General features: G+C 38.0%; 2 protein-coding genes across 2 annotated transcripts in view; both read right to left on the bottom strand.

Annotated features, from left to right (window-relative positions):
- Positions 1–3058: 3058 nt before the first annotated feature.
- LOC130073143 (E3 ubiquitin-protein ligase TRIM35-like) lies at positions 3059–20329 on the bottom strand. Its single transcript, XM_056238571.1, has 3 exons — positions 19919–20329; positions 3417–3512; positions 3059–3325 (listed from the first exon to the last, which is right to left on the bottom strand). The coding sequence occupies exons 1-3, from the start codon at positions 20309–20311 to the stop codon at positions 3059–3061; spliced, it is 756 nt and encodes a 251-aa protein (XP_056094546.1). The 5' UTR covers positions 20312–20329.
- Positions 20330–24894: 4565 nt separating this feature from the next.
- The window catches only part of LOC130073073 (nuclear factor 7, brain-like), a 56906-nt gene continuing 55014 nt past the window's right edge, over positions 24895–26786 (bottom strand). The window contains exons 3-4 of the mRNA XM_056238502.1: positions 25248–25478; positions 24895–25038 (exon numbers count right to left, since the gene is read on the bottom strand). Of these exons, the coding sequence (XP_056094477.1) occupies positions 24925–25038; positions 25248–25478 (345 nt within the window). The 3' untranslated portion in view covers positions 24895–24924. The remainder of the gene's footprint in view (positions 25039–25247; positions 25479–26786) is intronic.

Here is a 26786-nt window from a genome sequence, read left to right as displayed (position 1 = left end):
ACCTGACTGATAAACTGAGGAAGAATGACATTGATGTCCTGTTGTGAGTGGATGGTGGGAGAGCCTCTTAATGGGGACTGGAATTTTTAGTATCCAGCATGTCCATGACGAGGTGAAGAGACAAGTGTGACCCGGCAGGGGAGCATGCGTCACCACTCCTCCCTTCCGTAGTGACCTCACTGGTTAGACCAGACGTGGCGGTATTGGACCCCACATTGGTCTAAAACGGGGGACTGAAGGGTTGGTCAAAATCCCTTGCCTCTTCAAATACATATATAATCATATATCATTTTGAATGGTTATATACTTCCTTTATAAAAATCAATAATCAAATATATTCATTATCACATAATAATTTTTATATTCTTGTGCTTGTGAAATTATATTTTCTTAAATGCATGGATGCAAGTAACCAGTTTCTTTTAGGTGCATTCCAATCTTACTTTGAGATTGCACTTAGTACACGCAGGACACGAAGGCCACGGAACCCACAAGGCTGTTTGTCTCTTTCTCTGGGATCAGTAGAAAGGTTAGAGGGTCCTAAAGGCAGCGTGGGCACATATGATTCTTCGCTGGACATATGGTCAAGCTATATTGAGCGTTACTATCAAACTTGAATTGTTGTATTAAAATGTATTCTTTCCAGTGTATTTCCTTCCTTGGGAGTAAATGCCAGTGATCTGTTTTTCTCCCAAACGAGTGAATGTTTTAGCATTATGTTTTGGTATACTTAACTGATAATAAGGAGCTCAGACTCTCTTCAGCCTTGATGGGAGCTGTTATTTGCTAGTGTCTGTTATTTGTGTGTGTGTGCGTATGACATTCTATGTAGGTTCTGGACGTTCGGACCAGACACCCCGGCGCCCTTCTCTAACCTGCGAGGCCACCACAGACCTAAATCCAATGAGTGGACGACAACTATCTTTACTAATGGCGATAGGCACCCCTATCTCCTCACATGTGTTAAATTGTTTAGGCTTTCATGTTTCTTAGCCAATGAGAATCATTCAACCTGTAAGCAATGACGTAGCTTAGACCTTGGAAATGGTATAACTGCTGTGATCTTTGTAACTGTAAGTGGGGCGGCCTACGAACTCCTGTGGGAGTCTTGAAGCTGACTTCTGCTGATGAAAATGCAAACTATCTTCAGTAAAACTTTTCTTTAATTTTTTATAAGTCTGACTCCGGGTCTTCATTCTTCATATCTGGTTCTGGGTCTTTGACTGTATACCCCTTACAAAGGGTTGGTCAAAATCCCTTGCCTCTTCAAATACATATATAATCATATATCATTTTGAATGGTTATATACTTCCTTTATAAAAATCAATAATCAAATATATTCATTATCACATAATCATTTTTATATTCTTGTGCCTGTGAAATTATATTTTCTTAAATGCATGGATGCAAGTAACCAGTTTCTTTTAGGTGCATTCCAATCTTACTTTGAGATTGCACGTAGTACACGCAGGACACGAAGGCCACGGAACCCACAAGGCCGTTTGTCTCTTTCTCTGGGATCAGTAGAAAGGTTAGAGGGTCCTAAAGGCAGCGTGGGCACATATGATTCTTCGCTGGACATATGGTCAAGCTATATTGAGCGTTACTATCAAACTTTAATTGTTGTATTAAAATGTATTCTTTCCAGTATATTTCCTTCCTTGGGAGTAAATGCCAGTTATCTGTTTTTCTCCCAAACGAGTGAATGTTTTAGCATTATGTTTTGGTATACTTAACTGATAATAAGGAGCTCAGACTCTCTTCAGCCTTGATGGGAGCTGTTATTTGCTAGTGTCTGTTATTTGTGTGTGTGTGCGTATGACATTCTATGTAGGTTCTGGACGTTCGGACCAGACACCCCGGCGCCCTTCTCTAACCTGCGAGGCCACCACAGACCTAAATCCAATGAGTGGACGACAACTATCTTTACTAATGGCGATAGGCACCCCTATCTCCTCACATGTGTTAAATTGTTTAGGCTTTCATGTTTTTTAGCCAATGAGAATCATTCAACCTGTAAGCAATGACGTAGCTTAGACCTTGGAAATGGTATAACTGCTGTGATCTTTGTAACTGTAAGTGGGGCGGCCTACGAACTCCTGTGTGAGTCTTGAAGCTGACTTCTGCTGATGAAAATGCAAACTATCTTCAGTAAAACTTTTCTTTAATTTTTTATAATTCTGACTCCGGGTCTTCATTCTTCATATCTGGTTCTGGGTCTTTGACTGTATACCCCTTACAGCATTAACCCTTACCTGTCGTATAATTGCCAATGTCAAGAGTGTGACTTAGGCTGTTTTAGTTTGTGTTCTCTGAGAAACCTGAAAAAATCACTTGGGTAATTATTTTAGGAAGAACCTTTTCTTCTAAGGCTATGTTTACACGGAAACGATCTGAAGAGAAAACGCAAAAGTGGGGTTGCGTTATCACTTTTTATTCTGCGTTTAGACGAGCGTTATGGTTGGGAAATCCGCGTGCATATGGTGACGCAAAAGTGTGTGAAATTCGATGTAGTATGCACTCCAGGCGGCTAGGGGCAATGTGAAGCACTGCCACACAACAACACCAATATCTTAGAATATTTTTTACAACTGCTGAAAAGACTCTTGTATGTTTTTCAGAGCTGCTAGGGCAACTTGAAGGTCCGACGTATGGAAATAATCTGACATGTTGGTTGTTATTTTCCTGTACTGGCGCATGCATGTGACGTAAACGCGTACGCGACGAGAGCCACCGTGAGCAGATTTGCGTTTTTACCGTTTAGACGGGAACGCGACGGTGGAGCGTTTTTAAGATTTCCACTCTGGAGGGTGTTTTCACTTTTTTGCGTTTTTAAGCCCCCAAAACGCCGTCGCCGTGTAAACGAAAGGCACATCCGATAAAATATTTTTACGTTTTCACCCGGAATCGTTCTCGTGTAAACGGGGCCTAAGAGTGATGATTTGAGTTCAGAAGCACAGAGACAAACAAACACAAACCTTTTCAATGTGGCCTTAAAGTTCTGTAAAGAATAAAGAATAAAAATTTGAGTTTGGCTTAAATCTCTGAAATTGACATTCATATAATTGGAGAATAATGAAGATGAATTGACACCTGCAGGAATGAAGCATCTTCAGCCTTCATCTGCTCCTCGATGTCTCTGATTGTGATTGTGAGAGATGAAATCTGTTTGCTCGTCCCATTAATCTTCTCCTTCATCATCTGACTCCTCTTCTCCTCTTCCTCTCTCAGCGCTGTTATTCTGGCCGCTTCTTCATCATGTAGAAACTGGTGAAGTTCCTCAAACTCTTCTTTAATCTGCTTCTCTGTGCCTTGAGCGTGAAACTGAAATTAGAGACCGCAATATTGACCAAACTAGATCTACATCAGTATCTACACTTCCAGAATTGCATTAATCATATTGTTTATTTCAAACCTTAATATCTTCAGCAGTTTTACACAGATTCTGTCCATGATTCACAGATGTCCTCAGTTCCTTCTGTAAGTCTTCCAGTAAAGCTTTGAGTATCTCCTGGAAGAAAACAACAAAAACAGTGTCATTATCATCTTCTTCTGCTTATCTGGAGCCGAGTCACGGAGGCAGCAGTCTAAGCAGATTTCCCTCTCCCTAGACACTTCCTCCAGCCCTTCCGGGGGGACACTGAGGCGTTCCCAGGCCAGCCGGGACTCGGGAGACATAGTCCCTCCAGCAGGAACACCCCCCCGGGAAGGCGTCCGGAAAAGATGCCCTCTACACTGAGCTCCTCCCGAGTGACAGAGCTTCTCACCCTATCTCTGAGGGAGCGCACAGCAACCCTGTGGAGAAAGCTCATTTCGACCGCCTGTATCCGGGATCTTGTCCTTTCGGTCATGACTAGGTTTGGGTTTTATCCGATTCCAGTACCTACTCTGTATTTTTTAAACGGTTCCGGTGCTTAAACGGTTCTTAAATCGGTACTTAAGAAAATGAAACCGCACACACTTTATCAAAAAATAATACCCTTTAATTTACAGGGCCAAACTGGACACAATATTAACTTAAATCTTTAAACAATATAAATACAAGTAACATATGGTAATAATAAAACCAATATAAAATAAAAATTCATATTTACATAATATCAAATGAAACAATATTGTATCAAACAATGTAATAATACTGGAGATTAATAGAGATTACTAGCAGGCAGAGCTGCCAACTCTCACGCATTGACCATCACGCATTGACCCTTTTCACACAGAAAAATCGCGGACAAAGAGGACACTGACACCGACAGACAAGACAGAGAAGGTTACTTTTTATATGGAACAAATCCACAGCTGGTTTTTCATATTAAACTATGTTATTCCCTTAACTAAGACGAGTTGATACATACCGCTCTCGTCTCAGTGCGTGCACTAAATCGCTGTCTTGCGGCGAAACTTTGTTAGATCTTATCTCAGCCCTGTTCATTCAATAGGGGGCCAATATAGCCTATTGGTAGGCTATTAAATGTATTTTCTGAGAATTTATATTTCAAGTTTTGACTGCTCATGTCACGTCCATAACGCTGGAATTCCCCAATTTTAAATAATTTATCCTCAACTAGTTTTGTGGTGTAGGTCTACGTATTTTATAATGTTAACTTCAAAATTCAAATAACACTAAGAGTGATTTAAAGATGTGGTAGCATTGGATACGGGAAGGATAACTCTTGGAGTTGGAAGGGGTGTGTCGCGATTCTGCGGGTTCGTGGATCTGAGTGTCGCGATTTCATATCGCATATCGTTACAGCCTTAGAATGTTAAGTTCTACTACTGTATAGCTATTTTGTATAGCTATTTTATTATTTATATGCTATGCTGTATAGCAACCAGTCATGATCAGGGCCATTTGATTGCTTTAATTGGGATAAAATTCTCTAAAAACATCAATCATACACAAGAATAAAAGGCATGACATTATATTCATAATAAGAAAACAATTTATTTCCTTTTAGCGAGAGTGTCAGGCAACGCGTTATCGCAGTATCAGCCGCGGCTGACTGGTTGAGCGCCAGTAAGCGTCTGTAAGCTGCCAGTCTGATCACGGCCATTTGACTGGTTATATTGGGATAACAGTCCCCAAAACATCAATCATACTAAAGAACATAATCATATCAACAGATGCATAATAAATGCAATGGCGCCACCAGGGGGTGGCCACCCCTGGCCGACTCCTGGCCACCCCACTGGCCACCCCAATGGCCAGAATAAATTTTAGTAGCATCAGTTATGCATTTCATAAATAAGTCAAAAATATTCTTTAGTAAAAGAAGACGGGGCATTATGTGTTGTGACGTTCTTTTTAAGTGCCAAATGGTTACAGTATAGCTACTGTTACAGCAGCTTTTTTTTGACGTTTTTTGTCAAAACGTCTTTGCCACGTTTTGACAAGCAGGGATGGAAACAGCGCGCTTTTCGGCGCCTCTCGCTTTTTTTACGTCAGTTTGGGTGACAAAGTCATCTGAAGTCATTCCATAGCTTAATGTGAGGGACAGAAGTCTATTTACATCATTAAAGTATACGGAAACTCGTTTTCCCTCCTCTGCGGCTGTCAATCATTCTCCATTCATATTCAAACAGCGCGCGCGCCTCTTGGATGCACGGTAAAACTCTCTCCAATATGATATATTCACATTATAATGCATGATCTGTAGATAAAAGGCTGTATATTTGCATAAAATTACTTTATTTTGTTGGAGTTTGTTGTTTTTAAACGACTCACTACCGTGTGCTTGCTAGATCATCACACACATCACAAGGACTATGAATCGGCATCAAACGCGCAATAACTGGAATATAAAACTGAAACAAAGGAACAAATCGCACTAGGATTTGTGCGCTCGACATTTCTTCGCTTTGTGACGTGAACTTTTAAATACACACTTATGCAGCGCAGCGCTGCACACATAGAGTCACCATGTTGCTTTGAGCACATCATTCTGCACCCGTGATGCGCATACACGCTGTGTGCGCTCTGTTTTTCATGTTATCATAGGTTTGCGCACTGAAATATTATTAAAAGCCAATATATTTTGTTATACCTAGCCTGCTCAATACATTTAAAATAAGCATAATTTAATTGTATATTATTTATTTGTAGTGTAGGCTATATATGCACTTCTGAATTCTTGATATTAATATATAAATATAAAATTGTGAAATGTATGATTGCCTGATTGAATTTTATAAGAGAACTAATAGTAATTTGTTTTTATTAACATATTTAGATTTTATAAAATTACTGTGCAGATTTTTTCAAGAATTACTTTTTGCTGCTGATTTATACATGGATTTCTCGGCGACGTCATCACTGCTTGCGCACGCAACCAGGGGGCAAAAGACCCGCGGTCGTCGTACCGGAGTAAAGGGTTTAGGCTATAGCATACTGCTGTGCAAAGGCAAAAGACCTTAACTTCAATTTTGTCAAAAATGAGTTATTGCCATATTTGGAACAATGGACATCAGTTTTATCATGTGGAGAAATATCTTGCGTCAATATTGTTCTATGATGTTGTTTTTGCCATAACTTCCAAAAGCAGAGGGAAAGCAAAGGCAGAAGCCTCGAGTTACAATCTTTTAGCTTTGTTCCACTAACACAAACCAACCCAGCAGATATAACTTAGAAGATCGCAGCTTACCTTTTCTTTTTCTTTTTTAAACATCCAATGAGAATACAAATCCATTGTTTAAATCCATCATGTGCTGGCTGGCTAGCCTAATTCTATCAAAGTGCAAAGTTGTCCAGAGGTTGACAATCTATTCCAAGTGTCGCTGTGGGTAGACTATTAGTAGGGTGACCAGAGGTTCGGGTAACACCAACCACTATGAAATTGTCCCGGTTAAACAGTTAAAATGCTGACAGCTAAACGGTGTAAACGTAGAGGATTCCAACAGCGCGACGTACAACAGTCTGCCGTTAAAGCTATGAGCTAAAAGACACAAACTAGCTAGCACTGTCGGAAAAACAACAAAGACGTGAATAAAGGTTGCGTTTTCTTAAAACTGGGTGCATTCATACAGGTTAATGTAGGCCTATTAACTAACAATGAACAAAACATTTGTTACAGTATGTATTCATCTTTGTTAAACTAACTAGTCTAACATGATTCATACATGCATCACAGTATGTCCGGATTTTGATTCGTAAACAGTTGGACATTTTACATAATGTTATATTAATAAACACAAACAAACAGATCCAACTCTGAAATTGCAGTTTATTATTGAGTCAACAAGAAATGACAAACAATGCGAAATCTACGTTAATTACAATGTTCTTTTACAGAACTCGGCATAACAGACAGCGGTTTTTTGCCCCCTGGATGCGCGCGCATCCGGTATTGTTTGTATACAAGAAACCCGTGTATACACTCATTAAGTTTATTAAAAATCCATGGTACATTTATGTAATATTTAAAGGTGTTAACTGTAATCTTACACTGCAAAATAATAACTTAAAAAGGATTAAATTCATCACAATTATGTAAGTATCTGGAAATTTGCTGTGGGGCGAGGGCCCTTATATATATCATATATATATATATATATATATATATAATATATATCATTATATATAATATAATATATATTAGTAGGGCCCTACTAATATCATTAGTAAGCTAACATTAAATATAACACAATAAACCAAAGTATATCAGTAGGAGTTTCCTTAAGTCTTTCTGATAGTTTTCTACAGGCCGGTTTACTACAACAGTAGAATAAAATTCTGAAATTATGGTTTATAGTTTTGGTGTGCCACCCCAAGATTTTAAGTGGCCCCATCTGGCCACCCCTATGAAAAATTTCTGGAGGCGCCACTGTGTACAGTTGTAATTGCGTTCCGATTATAAATTCAGAAACGGAGCCTCCCTTATCTTGTCGTTCAAGGGTTACAATAGTCCCTTTTCAGACGTTTCAATAGTATGAATGTTTGAAAAAAATTAAGTTTCGATCATAAATTTAAAAGAAAAATTAAGAAGAAAATCATATTCACCACGGGAAAAAAGCATTATACTCACCAAAACTACTGATTATTTTTTACACAAAATCCATCCTTATTTCTTTCCTCAAGAAGACTTAAATTACTCTGTTGTACAGGTTATCTGTGCGTTTCAGTTCCAACAATAACTAATGCTGTAAGTCGAGTCCCGTCATATTTCTAGCGTTTTAATTCGCTTTAGAGAGTGTCTGCTCGACAGGAGCAGTGGACACAGTCACCGCATAACCTGACGATGTGTACCGCTGTCCCATGCTCTCACACAGAGTTTTGAACGAAAGCAATGAGATCAGCGGGACTTTTGCCTTCAAAATCTTTCGTGGCATAACTTACATTAGTCAGTGTTTACCCGGACAGATCGAATAGAGTTCCGTGACTCTGCGTTAAGCTCAGGCTGAATAAGGGATTTTTTCCGGTAGGTTTGAACTTGCTGGGGGTCGAGGAGGGAAAGAAACATTAATTTGTGGGTTGAAAAACTATTTAATCTTCAGGAATATATTTTAGTTTGCAGTTCGCTACAGATGCGGCTAGCCTACTGACTTCCAGTAATAGTACGCGCTCTGACCATCCAATCAAAGAACGTGAAAATGCTGACGTTATTGTATGCCTGCTAGATGGCCCCGCTGCACTCAAATCGAAATCTGATTGGCTGATTAAATCTGACTGCTTATCTGATTGGTTAAAGCCAAGGGGGTAATCCATCGACCGGAAGTTGAAGCCGGCCGGGTGCCGCCATGTTGTAGCAGAACTTCACTTGCGTTAGCATTTCCATTGACTCCCATTCATTTTGGCGTCACTTTGACAGCGAATAACTTTACATCTGAGGCGTTTAAAGACTCCATTTGTCCATTATTTATTTCTAAAGAAACACGACAATGTATAAAGGGCTCCATTACCTTCTATGTTACATTATGGCCCCGTAGAAACAGATTTAGTAAAAATAGGCTAACGATTGCGTCATAACCACTCGACTCTCTGTCGCGCTGTACAGAAATTACCGTACAGACAGGAGGAGAAGCTCGCGGGCAATCGGGGGGACGTCCCGTCAAGGGAGAAGCCCATAGATAATGAGTCCATAAAAGCAACGGAATTCTTACTCCTGCTCACTCACGCCAAATAACTCTTTGCTCAAGTTCCCCGTCTCTGCAAGATTAACGTTGGCAGTTTTCACGCACAGCTACTAGAAGAGTAACGTCTGTCAGACAGGTTGCTCACGTCATCAAGCTTAGTTTGAGTCGGTTTGAGTCTGCGCGTCAGGAACGGAAGTGCTCAAAAATCGCTAAAAATGGGCTTCAACTGTCTCAACTGAGTTCCAATGAGATGGCTCTGTCCACTTCTTATACTGTCTATGGTTAAAGCAACGGTTTCATTGCTATTCATTGTAAGCTACAGGCGCCCGCACTGTCGATTCTGAAGGCCTGAAGGCAGATTTCTTTGACCCTGGCAACGCATGATGGCTGAAATATGATTGGATAAAAGCGCTAAAATAAACATACACTACTGGAAGCAGCGCAACCAGTGGTGTAGTCTACGTGATACGCAGGTATATACCCACTAGAAAATGTCAAGGATTTCCGTATACCCACTAGGAAAGGCCAAGGATCTCCGTATACCCACTTAAAAAAGCGCGAGTATTCGTAACAACATCGTTTTGTGACAGAACTTTCATTCATAAATTCACCCCGCCGTCTGTGTTTGCGCAGCGGATCAAATCGCGGAATCCAGTCACAAATGTAACTTAGCCTACTGTAAAGCGGAACGTCACGCAATTTGGCCATTTTTGAAAGAATAAATCAAAAGTAGGGATGTACAACGAATCAAATCTCGATATGTACTAGTGTGTAAACTAGTGAACTAGTGTGTAAAGCTCAAAAAGACTGCTATAGAAATAAACTCTGCCTGTTCTGCGTGTTTCTGTGAATGAGCGCTCAATGTGTGCTCTACAAGCTACACACTGAAGCGCGCGTGACACTCATGGCGTTTTCAGCGTCTATGAGGAGGACAGGACATGCACACATTTGAACTTCATCGCAGACCTTTTATGAGTCACTTCACAAGAATTTTACCATTTCATTTGATAAAACTATCGTCATTCATTCGTATCATATACACTCACAAACTTTAAAGTCTTCATGACAACCTGTCAAAATAAAAGTTTTGTATAACGAAGAAAATATAACAGAAATAGGCCATATTACTATTGCACAGTAGAGTATACTTCAAGTAGGCCTAATAATAATAATAATAGTTTATTAAAACACACAGAAGCTCAAATGTCTTTAATTTACAACCCACCATAATAAAAGTTTGTAGAGAGAAAGAAAGTAACTCGAAGGAATTATTAAAGAAATTGCATAGATGTAGCCTACTTTTTAAAATAATAATAATAATCAAATCTATTAAAACATAATTTTAAAGGAATATCACACAAGCTGGGGGGGGGGTTATATTATAAATTTATTATAAATAATTATTATTATAAAATTATAAATATAAATTTATATTATATTTTTTTAATATAAAAAATATATTAAAGTGCAAGTCAGTGATTCTGATAGTGTTTAGGCCAGCAGAGAAGGCCTTGCTGGCCCTGACGGCCCACCACTGCATAAACAGAATGTAGAAACGAAAAATGTCTCAGATGATCCACTGTTTATGACTGCAAGATTCTAAGTTAAGGTAGGCTAATTAACATTCAGTGACTTGCTAACGTAGCATTCTATCATGATAGCGCGACTTCTATGAGTCTATCTGTGCTGCACACCCCTAATTAAAGCTCCTAACCTTGAAAGATTGCAGAAGCTAGGTTTAACTGTAACAATATCCTGGGTAACCAGGATCACCAGTTAATACTATTTTCCACAGTAGAATCTGCATTTGAAAGCCTGGTCAGTCACTACTACTGCTAGTTATTTTTGCCTACTTACTCTGCTTTATGAAAAAGCTTCGTATGTCCCCTTTCTTCTTCTTGGGTGACATAGCTGATCTACAAAGTACAAAAAGGGGCAAAAAACCGGAATATTAAAATGTTTTACTCTGGCCTTTGTATATGGCACGCAGAGACAGCCCTGGTAACTTACCGTCGGCGTCGTCACGCGCGCACACTGTACACACACACACCACCCCAGTGGCGGCTCCTGCAAAATCTCTCAGGGGGGGCAAATGTTTGGATTATTGATAAGGATAAGGTCCACCCATGCAATGGATAAATTAACAGCTTAAGCATGTAAAGGCAACTTCTCTACTTTAAGATTGTGTTGCAGACCTGACAAAATAAATACATTTATTTTAGTTATAAAATATTTTTTTTATTATAATATAAATATAGAGATACAAGGTTTCCATCCCGACAGCAACAATGTATCAGGCAGAATCCATATTGTATATGTCCCTATTTTTTCAAAAATGAATGCTATTGGTCACCCTTTACATCTGTCAATGTGTTTTACAAATATTTTACCAATGGAAAGCATTAAAAGAGCTTGGGAATTATTTTGGGGGAAAAACAGGTTTTCTTTCGTTTCCTGAAAAGTAACAGTTTTGGACATACAAGGCTTCCGTCCGACAGCGCTGATGATGTGTGTGTGTGTGTGTGTTATTACGTTAATTAACATTTTACCAAAATTCAAGCTCAAATGGAGTTTGACAAGGGTTTTTGACCAGTAAATGTATTTTCAATCCACTCAGATAGTTTAAGTTATTTTATTAAAGATTCCACTAGGTGGCGACAAATAATATTGTTGACTGAATCGTTGACATGTAGGATAAAGATTGTGTTGGTGTTCGAATGGAAATGTACAAATTTCAAAGTACAATGCTAGGCGTAAAAAAGACTGCTACCATCCTTTCCTAAACTGATTGTAAAAACAAAGTGAGATTTTCCAACACTCGAGTATTAAAATGTTCAGCAATAAATACTTCTTTAGACAGCCTCTGCTTGTCTTCTCCCAAGGCCCTCCTAGATCTTGTTGTTCCTGTTGCTACTTGCTCCTGCTCAATGTATGCTGATTACTACGACGGGCTGAATGGTATTTATTTTAATGACACGATAAATGACTGTGTTATGACTGCGTTCGCCATGATGTTGTTCAAGTTCAACTGGTCCCAACAGTCTCTCTCGCTCTCGTTCTTTTTTATTTTTATTTTTTTAATCACATTTGATAAAGATATTATAGTAGTGTTTCATTTTTTCTTGTTATTCAAATTCAAAATTGTTTTCAAATATTATTTGTCACTTAATCTTAAAGACTTTTAATAGTGTGTGTTTGTTCCCACCAATCGCTGCACAAGTTAAGGATACGTATGATGACGTAAGCACGTTAGTGCGAGCCCTCCCGGAACCCATAGAGAATGCATTGCAGTGCCTGCAGTTAGAAAAAAAACATCTTTGAATGCAAGTCTATGGGAACACTCTGGGCGATTCTCAGCCATAGTGAAATCGCCCAAAAAGAGGCGGTACTCTACAGAACGTGACATGACGCTGATTGGACTATAGTGACGGCTAGCGTAACTCTGTGGTTGAATGAGATTGTGAATGTGATTGAAAAAGTCACTTTTACACTTTGGTGGTGCGTCGCCCAATCGCCCTAATGAAGAAACCGCCCCTGCACCACCCGCTCGCTCGCTGCCAGTGAGTGCAAGCACAAAAAGTAGTCCCGGCCCACGCGTGTGTAGCCTGCCTGTCAGATATCCCGCCGCCAATCAAATTACGGCGTATCTTGTACTGTCGTCGTCCTGGCCGTTGGAATCGATCCAAATAGCAGCGCAAATATCAAAATAGCAGTTCAAAGGAGCTTGCTAAATATTGGTTTGGACAAATTTGTCATCTCAAAATATTGATTGGGACTAGTACCTAGTACCGCTGTAAACAAACGCTGTATGAAGCAGTACATAAAGTTGAAAATGTCTCTGAAACATCTGTGTATTTGGCAAATATTGCATTTATTTCACTTCAGCTGTGCTAAAGTATACAAACACCACGTGAGTGGTCACTACAGGAACCAGAAAGTGTCCGACTTCACGTCTCCGTTTGCAGCTCCTCCCCGCCTGCACGCGGCTAGTCTCAGCCTCAGACGTCACGCCCACGGAACGTCAGCTAAACGTCTGATGCATATGGTACACTTAACTGGAAACACTTCAGGAATGTCGAAGTCGTCATCTGATTGGTTGAATTTTATCGGATTTCCGGGGGGCGCGAGTGTCGCGTTTATTTTCGGTCCGCCGGGAAACAAAGCGCAGACGTGTGATTGCGGAAGAAAAACTGTTGTGTTTACATGAGTGACAATGAGCATTTATCAAGATCAGCTAAACGTAGGATTCTCAAAAGTATGCGAGGTTCACGGCATAGACTCTTGAAGTTTTCTTCTCCTTCTTTGATTTTCTATGCTGACTGACTTGTTGCACGCTGGTCTGTTGTTGTGGGGAGATTTCCACGCCCCGAAACGTGACGCTGAACGAAACGAACTGTAATTGGTTGTTTGACATGTCGGTCAAACGGCCTTATGGGCGGGCCTTGGCCAAAGAAAGCTGCTATGAGTTCCAGACCTTCAGCCGTCAGTCTGAAGGTCTGGCTACGCGAGACTAGCACGCAGCCAGGGTTCTAAATTAACTTTTTTGATCACCAGCCAATGTGGCTGGTAACTTTCTAAAGTTACCAGCCATTTAGAATTTCCACTAGCCGATTTTTTTCCGGTGAAAATAAGAGAAATTATGAGTGCCACTGAATGCATTTGAGCATTTTATTAACCCTCTGGGGACCAGAGTGTTTTTGGGGCCCTTGGGATGTTTTGACATGCACTGACATTTGTGCTTTTTTCAGTTATTTATAAACATGTTAATGGCAAAGGTGTAAATTCACTCTATATAGCACAAACTTGGCTACCATGAGATCTGAGCAACATGTATGTACATGTTTGTATTTTTAATAGAATAATGTTTATGCGTGGTTATTGAAAAAAATAAAAATGAAAGTTGCTGAAATAAGACCACAAAACACATATTGATTATTTCTTCACAAGACTTTTGAAAATTGTATCACATAGCCTAGAATATTTGCTCCAAAACTATGTGAGAATCATCCTGACTACTCATTCAGATAAGTCAATAAAGTCTTTTACATTTTTAATGACGTGTTTTGTTTGAGAAAGCTTTATGCAGGAGGCTTGATCTCTCATTAATATGTATGGCATTCCACACCTGAGAAAGACAAAGACCCTCCCATAATGGCCCTATTAGGTGCTATCAGGCCATATCATTGAGCCTTGCACAAAGAATGAGGAGATTTAAAAAAGAATGGCTTTTAGATTGTTTGGATATTATAAGGAAAATACAGGGTGCATACGTCTGGACACTTCTATCACACACCCTTCACCATATAGACATGGTTTTATTTCAGTTCAAAGTTAGAGTTGGAAACATCTTGAAAAGAAAATTGTCTTTCTCCATAAATGTCTTAGTTTGATCATACATATTTCAAAGTTGAGGATTCATTATTTTGATATAGCTTGAACAAACACTATAACATCTTAGTTGATTAGTTTATTGACAAAACATACTATATATTTAACATATGAGCAGAAACTCCTAAAAAAGCTTATTTGATGTCTATTTTAGAGTAAAAACTTTATCCAAAACGAGTCAACGAAATGTTGTCTGTTATTTAGTCTGTAACAGTGCGTATCTGTGCGTTCATTCATTCATTCACACACACACACACAAACTGTGTGACACAAACATGATTCACATTTAACAGTATGCTATTTTTCCGTTTACAGACACTACGTTATTCTATATCGCGATTAGAACAAAGCACTTGCAAAAAACACTTACTTCTCAGCTGAATCTGTTCATCCTCGAAGTGAAAATAACCCAGTGGTAAATGTCCCAGGATTGTTCCACATATAGCCGCGCAAGACGACAGTAGATTAATCTGACTAAAAAATAATGTGTGTTTTCAGAGTTCATGGGCGTTAACGCGTCTCAATGTGTTGCTTCACATATTTGCGTTTGAATAGCGCGTGCTCTCCGTAGGCGTGTCACATTACCACAGATAATCAGCTGAGAGAACGATAATGAGATGGGCTGACACGTCTCTCTTTTTATATAGATGACATAAACGGAGAATAATAATTTTAGTTTTGAATCGGATCATTTAAAAGTACAAACTCAAATGATTTAAAAGATATATTGCTTATGGCTGGGTGAATAGTATTAGCTGAGTTGTGTTGAAGATTAGAGACGTGCTCCAGAAAAAAAGTTCACGGTGACCGAGAGGCAGAACGCACACCCTGTTTATTTTCTTTATTTTACAAAAGCACAATATTTTATTTCGATTGTATGTGGGCACATAAAAAAGTAGACATTTAACAGATTATTTTCTCATATTTCTTAACTCTATATGAACAGAAATGATGGTAGTACTTTAAGTCTATTTTTCTGCTATGTGAAAAAAAACGAGCAAAACGCGCCGGCGCGTTTCTGGTCCCCAGAGGGTTAACATTGTTGGCATGAAAAACACATATAAAAGTACAATACAACACAGAAAGTGCAAACATTTCATTTCAAGTTTAGGATCTATCTATCTATCTATCTATCTATCTATCTATCTATTAGGGATGTGCACGAATATTCGAATTTTCGATCTGTAATTATTATTAAAAAAAATAAAATACTATTAGAATTTTACTTTTTTTCTTTATTTTTTTTCCGCAGTTATAATTAAATGCACTGGGTGGAGCATTTAACAAGTGGATTGTATTTGATCACATAATGTCATTGTCTGCCTCGCGAAGTTTGGAATTACTTGATTATCAAATAGCCTATTACAAAATGGAATTACGTTTAATCAATTATTTATTAATTAAACTGAGTTATCATAATATCACCGACACCACCACAATGAGAAATAACATGAAATCCAAAGAAACAGCAGTCGACTGAGGAAGACTGTGTCCATCACTGCATTAACCACTTCCTTTAAGTTTCGTTGAGGGATACAGAAAACGCAAAGTGCTGTTACTTCACTTTGCACACACACGCGTCTCTGCAACGTCTGTGTCAGCGCAGCGCGTTTTCTCACTCGAGCATGTGGATATTATTGTTTTTGTCAACATGAACGTGAAACAATATAAACACGATAATCATATGCTGACTCGAGTATGTACATTCTGTGTTTTTTTGTGCGTTTTTTCCCCGTTTGCGCTGCTTGAGCTTAAATGCTTTTGTTGTTTATATATTTTTTTTACACACATTGTTTAATGTTTTCAACTAAAAGAAAACCTTAAGATAGGCTAGTTGTGTATATTGCCTAATGTATAAGCTTGTTCAGAAATAATGACAAAAACCTTAAACTTAAAAAAATAACGTATCTCTCGTTAAACGACATTTAAATTTAAACCCAGAAGTCTGTCCCAACCACCGCCGCATTTAGTTTAATCTTAACTTTTTACTTTAGCTACTTTACTAGCTCCCTCCTCTTTCAGTCTGCTCCCTGCTCTGGCTCGTTCTTCATCTTCCCTGTGTTTTCTGGTGGTTCGTTTCCATGATCATTTCTCGCGCTGGTTTCACTGCAAACTGCGCGCAGCCAATGGGCGTATGAAACGTCATCACGTAGTATTACGGCACAGTGTTCATGGGAAATGTAGGAAGTACTGCCAGAGGGATAAATGACCGAGAACAGAGCCATATGGATCACCGGCCAAACTGGCTAGTAAGTTTTTATTAAAGGTTCTCTAAGCGATCCTGGGTGACGTCACTTCTTGTTGACGTTCGAACTATTGTCAAACAAAACGGAGGCTAGCTAGACCCTCCCTCCTCCTCATCCGCACACTAACCCCCCAAACCACACCCCCAAACCCTTCTTGTCGGTCATTGGCTGGAACAGTTTGTTATGTTTTGGGGAGCGGGTCGCTGCAGTTTGTTTTTGGTGCTGTTTGTGAAGCATGGGCTGTCTACAGAGATCGCGTTTCTTTACAGTGTGTTCAGGGGACAGGCAGCCAGCGGATAGTGAGGAGATGTTTGCTGTATGTGACAAAAAATGTTTTGGCCTAAAAAACACATGACATCGCTTAGAGCACCTTTAACACCCGCCAAAATTAATTTTAACCCGCATTTGGCGGGTTGGCGGGTGTTAATTTAGAACCCTGCACGCAGCTACTCTCGCCGATCAGTTACATCCAGCCGCAGCCGATGTCGAACACATCTTTTCTCTCTATGGCTCTGGAGCAGTCGTACTCTTTAGCCAATCAGATTTAAGCTTATCAATCGACCAATCAGTATCACGTGAGGGCGGGCCTATCTGCATGTCACGTCATCAACTTTCGACTAGTTCATCATGGCTGAGCAGAGGTAAGTGCAGTTACTCGTTCATTTCTGTTAACTGAAGTTAAAGAAGCTTGAGATCAGTTGATGCAATAGTTTATGACCTATTAACTGATGTAAGCAAGTGATGTTGTAATCAGATGTCCCATATCGTGTCAAAAATGAAGAAGAATGATGCTTGTTTTCAATGTTTTGTTGTATTTTATCTGTACAGACAGCTCTCACAGCTAAGTTACAGCTAATGAGTGCAAAACAATCATCTGTGGTCAATACCCACCCTAGCTCTCTCAGCACTGGCCTCATCGAGATGTTCTTTAAATGGTGAATAGACCTATTTAAATGAGCACCCAGTGTTTATTTGCCATTTGTGTATGTTGTTAAATTATTGTTAACACTTGTTTCCCTGTATTTTTCAGGATTACTCCCCTTTGGTGTGACATCTGGATAGCAGTCACAAACATCTTAATCCATGTTATTTCTTTATTCTCTTTTATACTTTTTTTTGTATTAATGTCTTAATTGGTAACACTTTACAATAACGTTTCATTAGTTAGCATGAACTAATAATGAACTGTACCTAAACAGCCTTTTTTATTTTTTGTTAATTTCAACATTTACTTATACTTCATTAAAATCTTGTTAACATTAGTTAATGCACTGTAAACTTACAATAAACAGCTGTATTTTTAACTAATGTTAACAAAGATTAACAAACACCACAACAAATGTATTGCTCATGGTTAGTTAATACATTAGCTAATGTTAACTTAGTTATATTACCATATTGTATAGTGTTACCAATATATTCAACATTGTTTTGTGCTGTATTGTCATCTCAGGTTTTTTATTGTCATCTTAAGGTCTCACAGGACAATATTGTGAAGCATAAATTTTACTTTGCCTAATAAAATAGGCAAATCTGATTTTATGCTAATAAGACAAAGTTACTTATCATAGAGAGGCTATTAAGATTATGCGACTAAGATTACTCAGTAAACTCTATTCAAATACCATCACTTAATTTCCCACGTCCTCTGCCTGCACTCTGCACCTCTCGTACTATAGGTTTTTACTATTTTAAATATCAGGACAAAATCTGATATGTCCTAAACTGAACACAATTCATTTGTTCACTTTTCACTTGATGTATTGCACTTAAATTTACATACTTTAAAAGCAAAGTAGACTCTGACTGGATCTCACAACTCTGGAAGAGACGTATATTTCTCTGTACTGAATGTTGTGCTTCATACTTAAGACTGTCAGGTCATGATCTTCATATGTAACAGCCAGGAACATTAATCATGTCATTTTATATATTTTATTCCCAAAGGATTTCGGAAACTTTCAAATTAATAAAACGTGTACATCAAATTGAACCATGTCTTTGAATCTTTTAATTCTGACAAGAACATTTAATAATGCATGCATAGCGGGGCTGTATTCCTAGAGCGTGTACATATAGTCAAATGAGAGAGACAAATGGATACAGTAACAATGCATAACCTCTTGTTGAAACAACTGTCAAAATGGATGGCTTGCAACATGACTGTTTTCAAAGAATTACAGTAGAAATGGTAAGATCACAGTACTGGTTATCTGCAACTTCATACATCATCTGTCTTGGAAATCTGAAACAATAAAACTACATAATATATGATGCTTAAAACAAAATATGTCTCCAATATATGCACGTCATTACATACATTATCATCAGTTGAATGTGTGGTGGACAGGACATGAAAATCCATCAATACTAAAAATAAATGTTTATGTTCACATGTGGACTAAACAGCAGTTAATAAACTATTGCATCAACTGATCTCAAGCTTCTCTAACTTCAGTTAACAGAAATGAACGAGTAACTGCACTTACCTCTGCTCAGCCATGATGAACTAGTCGAAAGCTAATGACGTGCCATGCAGATAGGCCCGCCCTCACGTGATACTGATTGGTCGATTGATAAGCTTAAATCTGATTGGCTAAAGAGTACGACTGCTCTGTTTTACAAGTAAGCGCTGCCAGGAAAGTCTCAAAAATACACACGCATCCAAGGCGATTCGTACGTGAATGACGATTTGCACATTCAAATTCAAGGTCATTCTTGTACATTTTAAACATTCAAAGGTTTTTGTGCACAGTTGTATATCTAAGAATTGTGTTTTGCATTTGTGAAATGTTTTTATGAATATGTAATTTTATTTTGCGCATGTGAATAGCTTTTTGTAAATAAAAAATTTTTTTTCACGCACGTGAATTTTTGTGTGTGTACGTGAATTAGGTTTCACGCATGTGAAATTGTCTACGCACGTGTGAATCATGTTTCTTGCGTGAATTATATTTGAGACTATTCTGCTTCCATAATTAACTGGCTGAGTTAGATGGTGATTAACACTAAACAGTAAAAAATCATTTTGATAAAAAATTAGTTTGAAGGGATACAATTATTGACTATGGGGAGTAACAGATAATAATAAAAAAGTCTGAATTGTTTTTGTGTAAATAAACCCGTCCCGCACAAGTATTTTTTTTAGTATTCGTTTCTCAAAGTTAAATAGTCTGTCAGTAATTATTAATATTTAAAACATCATTTATCTGACCTTTTTATCCGCGACATCTTCATCTACAGGACAGAATCTGTGCTCGGTGTGTTTTCTGGAGTCTCGACACACTAAACACACGGGCTGTTGATCATCCAGACAGAAGAGTTTGAGCTTCTCGTTGTGATCTCTACAGACTCCAGATCCAGATTTCTCTCTTCTCTCCTGTTTAAAACTCTCACACAAGTTCTTCAAAGCCAAATTTACCGGAGGACGATCATTTAATGATGTTGTTCGGCAAACCGGACATTTTTTAAGTGTTTTATTTTCCCAAACCCTCTGAATACAGCTTGAACAAAAACTGTGGCTACACGAAAGAAGGACAGGGTTTATAAAAATGTCACAGCACACCGGACAAGATAAATCCTCCTCAGCAAAAGATCTAGATGCCATTTTTTTAAGTTGCTTAGAAATGAATACCAAAGTAAAGTTTCACTTTCAGTAAAATGTATTCGTGCAGGGTTCCTAAACACTCAGAAATAAGAAAATAATAAACGATAGCCGCGCAAACTCTTCTTTACTCTATTATATGCAACACATGAGTCAACTGACTGCTAAAGTCCGAAAAAACCTGAAAAAACCCGGAACACTCCAGTACCAAAAGTGCGCATGTCTCTTGCCCATCTACGGCAAGCCCCGAGGGGAAACATACATTGCGCACACACACAACAAGCGCCAGTATATCCAGAATAAATGCATCATAACAGAATCCAAGAAAGTCTGTTACATACGTCCCCCCTCACAAGATTATTTCTGAAAAACAACGTCAACTGTCATAAACAATAAATGGCTGTGTATAATGAAACACAAAATAGAGTACAAAGCACATTATTATCATCACAACAACTTGTGTTGCTAACAAGGCAAGCCTATTAATAGAACACAGTTTTTGTTTTTTTTGTTTTTACAGCAACAACAGGCTCTGCAAACAAATTCACACCCACACTCTCCCATACACAGAGGTATACAGTTACTTCAAAAACAAAATCCTTTAAATGGCCAGGAGGTCTACCAACTCTCCCAGTTCCATATAATAGGGCTGGTGACACAAGCCAACATCATGATACAGTTTTGGACGATTGTAAGCTGCCTCACTGTGCATCCGTGCAGAGTTCAGTTTTGTCAGCAATTCGGAAACAAACGCAGCATGTGATGCTGATATCTGAGAGTCAAGAGCATGGGTGGGTAACATCATCGGGGACCCGTGCTTCCTGACCTTGGGTCAAGAAGTAAGGTGTGAAATAGGGATGTCCCGATACCATTTTTTTCTGAACCGATCCGATACTAAGAATTCGGAGTAGGCTATCGACCGATACTCAGCGGTCCGATACCAGCGCAGTTTGAAAAAAAAAAAAAGCAAGTAGAATTTCTATAACTCTGTGTGTTGAACTGATAATCACTCTTTTGTGTGTTAAACACAATCTACTTATACAGACAACTTCATTATAAAGAAAAACAACAAATCAAAAAAAATATGATCATAACCTATGACAAACATTATATTATAAGATTAGTGGATAACTCAATAGTAAATTTTAGTCTAGAAAAATCACAAGTGCACAATAATTGTATAAAATCTGAACATTTAGTGAAAAAAACATTATTAGTGGGGCTGGGGAACAAATAAGAGACACTTAGTGTAACACTAAATCTGGTAAAACGTTGCACAATGCTCTTTTTGTATTGTTGTAATTAAGTACATTCATGAAAAATAAGATAACAAAAAGATAAATTATTTATAGTCTAGGCTACTATAAAATTAAGATTTTTTTTAAATGTATAGCACAGCTGTTTAATGAGGCAGCCACATAGATACGACAGAACAAAAAAAGGCTATTAATAATCTTTCATTGCACAAAAGTATTATGATATGATCATCATGAATAGAACTCTAGGGTTCTTGACTCAATTTTAAAGAACAATTTATTACAAAAAGGTTCAATAAAGCACCTAATCGAACCTGTTACATTTTAAAAAAAATATTCTAAGAGTGTACTACTTCAAATATCTTTCCAAAATGTTGTGAATGTTATTAAACTCACACCAATAATTATTTTATGTGTATTTCTGTCAATGTGAAAATAGTTTTTGATAATTATTGGTATTTGACGATTTAATCAAATGTTTTAAACATTTGACCTTTTTATCTGCGACAGCTTCATCTACAGGACAGAATCTGTGCTCGGTGTGTTTTCTGGAGTCTCGACACACCACACACACGGGCTGTTGATCATCCAGACAGAAGAGTTTGAGCTTCTCGTTGTGATCTCTACAGACTCCAGATCCAGATTTCTCTCTTCTCTCCTGTTGAAAACTCTCACACAAGTTCTTCAAAGCCAAATTTACCGGAGGACGATCATTTGAAGATGTTGTTCGGCAAACCGGACATTCTTTAAGTGTATTATTTTCCCAAACCCTCTGAATACAGCTTGAACAAAAACTGTGGCTACACGACAGAAGAACAGGGTTTATAAAAATGTCATAGCACACCGGACAAGATAAATCCTCCTCAGCAAAAGATCTAGACGCCATTTCAAGTCAGTCTTCAAAGTTTCTCTTTCAGTTAAGTAATTATCTGGTTTAAATAAAAAAAGCTCAGAACTCTCAAAAATGTGCATTAATAATAGTAATAACCATCAGAATAAAAAGGCACGAAGGCGCGGGCGCGAACACTTGCATTTTCCTATCAACAGTGGAAACAACTTCATTTCTGGTCATATAGAAAAGAATAATACATCATTCGCAACTACTTTTATTTGCGCAAACTCACAATAACAAGAAAACGTTGTGCTTTTGTAAAATCAGGCGTACTTTCATGATCTCCGTGAACTTATGGCGATAAATCAATGACAAAAATAACCGAGCGCATAACTGATGCTGGCGTTCAGTTAAGTTTCACAGAAATCAATTCAACAAGTTGTGTCGAAAACTAGCAATTAACAAATAAAATTAGCATCAACATGCACTTTTTGTTTACATAAATATTAAAATAATAACATTAAAAAATGATGGCCAGATTTCAAGAGTGTATTGCACCATGTTATCTACTAACAAGTTCAAAGTTTTGACAAAAAAGTTTTATAAAAAGATAAACCTCACATATTTCAGAATTAAAAATTTTTTTAATAAAAAGAATGAGTCAAAAAAGATAAATTACTGACATTTATAATGCACATTAGCTAGTTCTACTGGACCCAGTGGGCGGTTGTCGGGAGTGAAAGACAATTTATGTAAAACTCAGTGATGGTCAGTATAAGGTATGATAATTGAGTGATGATGACTTTACTGTGAGAATCAATTAAATGATATTGTCTCTACTAGATAAACAACATTTTCACTGACATATTGATCTGATGTTCATCATACAGTAGGCTAAATATTCGAATATATTTAAATCAGAATAGACGTTTAGTTTATACATTTGCTATTGAGATGTTTATAAGAATATTGTTGCAATTGAATTTTTATTTTTTTTAAAGAATAAAGAAATACATAGAAAATAGCATGAACAACTATGGCATTATAAAATCATTAGATTAAAATGCAAAGTAAGATGAAACGGTGTGCATGTGGATAAAAAAAAACAGACAAATCTTTACTGTTAACATATACTAAGATTGATAAAGGTCAAATTACAAATACTATCAATTTATTACAGAACCCTATAGCCCTAAATTCATAATTAACAATTAAAATAGCGTATTTGATTATTGTTTCTCATAGGTTACAGATAACATTGTAATAAATTGTACAAAACACCCAAATTACATCTGAAATTGATTATTGTTACAGATGATAATTTATAAAATCAAAATTTAAAGCTAAATTGAAAAAGAACAATTTATGAGTTACAGGTTTGACTTGAATCATATAAAACTCCTAATAATAATTCAAATATGAAATGGGTATAAATTGATTTCTATTTATTGTGTTAAAATAGAAAAATAGATAACTGGTAAAAAGTGTATATGGTTTTCATCAAACTTCACTTTGATTTTTACAGTGTTTTACTGTAGTAATATAAACTTTGTAATGGTCAGGAATTTGATGATGTACCATTGAAGAGTAGTTGAAATCTTCATGTTGTTTCAGTATTTGTACATCAGTTGCAACATTGATTTAATTATGTTAACATTACATTTAGTTATATTTAGGCATTAAATGAGGCTGCAAACATGATGTTGAACCAACATTATAGTGTAACACTGATTTGATGACATTACCACAGTTTATTTTTTCTTTATCAGATTAATTTGTTCATTTATTTTCTTCACTAAAGGGTCTTATGAAGGGTTCGGTCAAATATTTTGACAATACATTGTATATTTTTGTGTGGTAACCTAAGCAAAGACCTAAGACTTTAAAATGACTTGTTAAAATACATAATATAAAATAATAAAATATAATATAGTATTCGTTACGCCCCACGGCTCAAATGTGACGCAACAAAATTGGGACACGAGAAACACATTTTTAAAGCAAATTATTTATTTGCAGAGAGCACCAAAGGCTTCATGTTTTTACACTTTAAAGCAGACCAAATCCTTGTTTAATTTTTAATTTTGGTTAAAAGATATTTAATTAAAATGTTTAGACCTACTCAATTTTAAATATTTGCCCACTTCTTTCAAAGTGGAGGGGGAGGGGGAAGGGGAAGGGGAGGGGGAGGGGGAGGGGTATGGGACAGGGGGTGGGGAGCGATTTTGTCTGTTTAGTGGGGGTATGTATGTGAATTTGAACTTAGTATTAAGGGCCGGCATAGTGGGAGGGGCCGTCGGCAGTTTCGGAAAGCCTCTTCCATACACTGTTTTGCTGTTCCTTCCACCTATGGGAAAATGCTTATATTCATTATATGCATCACATGAATCATCAGAAAAGAGATGAGATAAGGAAGAACGATTGATGCTGAACTCTGAGGCTGAAGGGAGAGAACAGATACACACTCACACACAAACATTATGACAAATAACCACAGAAATCATTGCTGCGTTCTGGCATACTCACTTTTACCAACATTGTCCTGCATCTTCTGTAAGACACTGAGCTTCAGGTTGGTCAGGTGATCTGTGAAAGTGATCGCCACAGTTGGACTGGGGTCTGGATCTGGAAGATATTGGGCTCTGAAACAACATTCAAGAGTCAGAGATGCTGATGGTTTGAGTTAAAGAAGCACATGACATGAGAAACAAACACAAACCTTTGCAATGTGGCCTCAAAGTTCTGTGCAGAAAAAAAAAGAAAGAAATGGAAATTATTCAGCAAAACTGAGTTTGGCTTAAATCTCTGAAATTGACATTCATATAATTGGAGAATGAAGATGAATTGACACCTGCAGGAATGAAGCATCTTCAGCCTTCATCTGCTCCTCGATGTCTCTGATTGTGATTGTGAGAGATGAAATCTGTTTGCTCGTCTCTTCAATCTTCTTCTTCATCCTCTGATTCCTCTTCTTCTCTTCCTCTCTCAGCGCTGTTATTCTGGCCGCTTCTTCATCATGTAGAAACTGGTGAAGTTCCTCAAACTCATCTTTAATCTGAGTCTCTGTGCCTTGAGCGTGAAACTGAAATGAAACACAATATTGGCCAAACTAGATCTACATCAGTATCTACACTTCCAGAATCATATTGTTTATTTCAAACCTTAATATCTTCAGCAGTTTTACACAGATTCTTTCCACGATTCACAGATGTCCTCAGTTCCTCCTGTAAGCGTTCCAGTGAAGCTTTGAGTATCTCCTGGAAGAAAACAACAAAAACAGTGTCATTATCATCTTCTTCTGCTTATCTGGAGCCGAGTCACGGAGGCAGTAGTCTAAGCAGATTTCCCTCTCCCTAGACACTTCCTCCAGCTCTTCCGGGGGGACACTGAGGCGTTCCCAGGCCAGCCGGGACTCGGGAGACATAGTCCCTCCAGCAGGAACACCCCCCGGGAAGGCGTCCAGGAGGCATCCGGAACAGATGCCCGAGCCGCCTCAGCTGACCCTCTCGATGTGGAGGAGCAGCGGCTCTACTTTGAGCTCCTCCCGAGTGACAGAGCTCCTCACCCTATCTCTGAGGGAGCGCACAGCAACCCTGTGGAGAAAGCTTATTTCGGCCTCCTGTATCCGGGATCTTGTCCTTTCGGTCATGACCCACAGCTCATGACCATAGATGAGAGTAGGAACGTAGATCGACTCGTAAATGGTTCTTCACCACGACAGGCCGGTACATCGACCGCGTTACTGCAGAAGCTGCACCGATCCGTCTGTCGATCTCCCGTTCCATCCTTCCCTCACTCGTAAACAAGATACTTGAACTCCTCCACTTGAGGCAGGAACTCTCCACCAGCCTATAGCAAGCAAGCCGCCTTTTTCCAAAAACAGTGTCTTTTGTTGAATTTATTTTATTTCGGTGTTTATGTGACCCGCTCTGGCGAAATGAGTCGGAAGTCGCAACGTTACATTTTAAGATATGGGCCGATTACAAGCTAGCAGATCTCTTCAGAAAGATTAAATATTATTAATTTGAGAAATGTCACTGTCAAAAGAGAGCAAAGTCGCCAAAGCGTTGAACTCACTGGAGGCTCACGCACGCACACACACTCACTCTCCTTCAAGCAAAAATGTATACCTCTTTTCAATCTTTCTGATTTTAGTAAATTATTGTAATAATTTTCAAAAAATAATATTTATTCAAATAAAAACTTTTAAAGTCCCTGTAAAGGGAATTCTAAAAAAAAATTCTAAACACATTATAAATGTTAGAAATGTATTGCTAAAATATATTACAAAGACTGTGAACTGTGAAGTACTGAATTGTGGAGTTAGACCGTTAAACAGTTTTTCACCATTGCTATTTTCCGGATTTTTTGGGCGGGGCTAAAACGGGGC

This window comes from Rhinichthys klamathensis, unplaced genomic scaffold, assembly GCF_029890125.1.
Source record: "Rhinichthys klamathensis goyatoka isolate OS25496 unplaced genomic scaffold, OSU_Roscu_1.1 h1tg000523l_1, whole genome shotgun sequence".
Lineage (NCBI taxonomy): Eukaryota > Metazoa > Chordata > Actinopteri > Cypriniformes > Leuciscidae > Rhinichthys > Rhinichthys klamathensis.
Note: the sequence above shows the minus strand (reverse complement) of the source record. Positions and strands in the feature narration are given on the sequence as shown.

Coding starts and splice junctions, on each gene's coding strand:
- LOC130073143 (XM_056238571.1), bottom strand. CDS start 20,311: ATGGCATCTAGATCTTTTGCTGAGGAGGATTTATCTTGTCCGGTGTGC. Junction 3,513..19,918: donor AAGATGTCGCGGATAAAAAG/GTCAGATAAATG, acceptor GTTTTCTTCCAG/GAGATACTCAAAGCTTTACT. Junction 3,326..3,416: donor AAACTGCTGAAGATATTAAG/GTTTGAAATAAA, acceptor CTCTAATTTCAG/TTTCACGCTCAAGGCACAGA.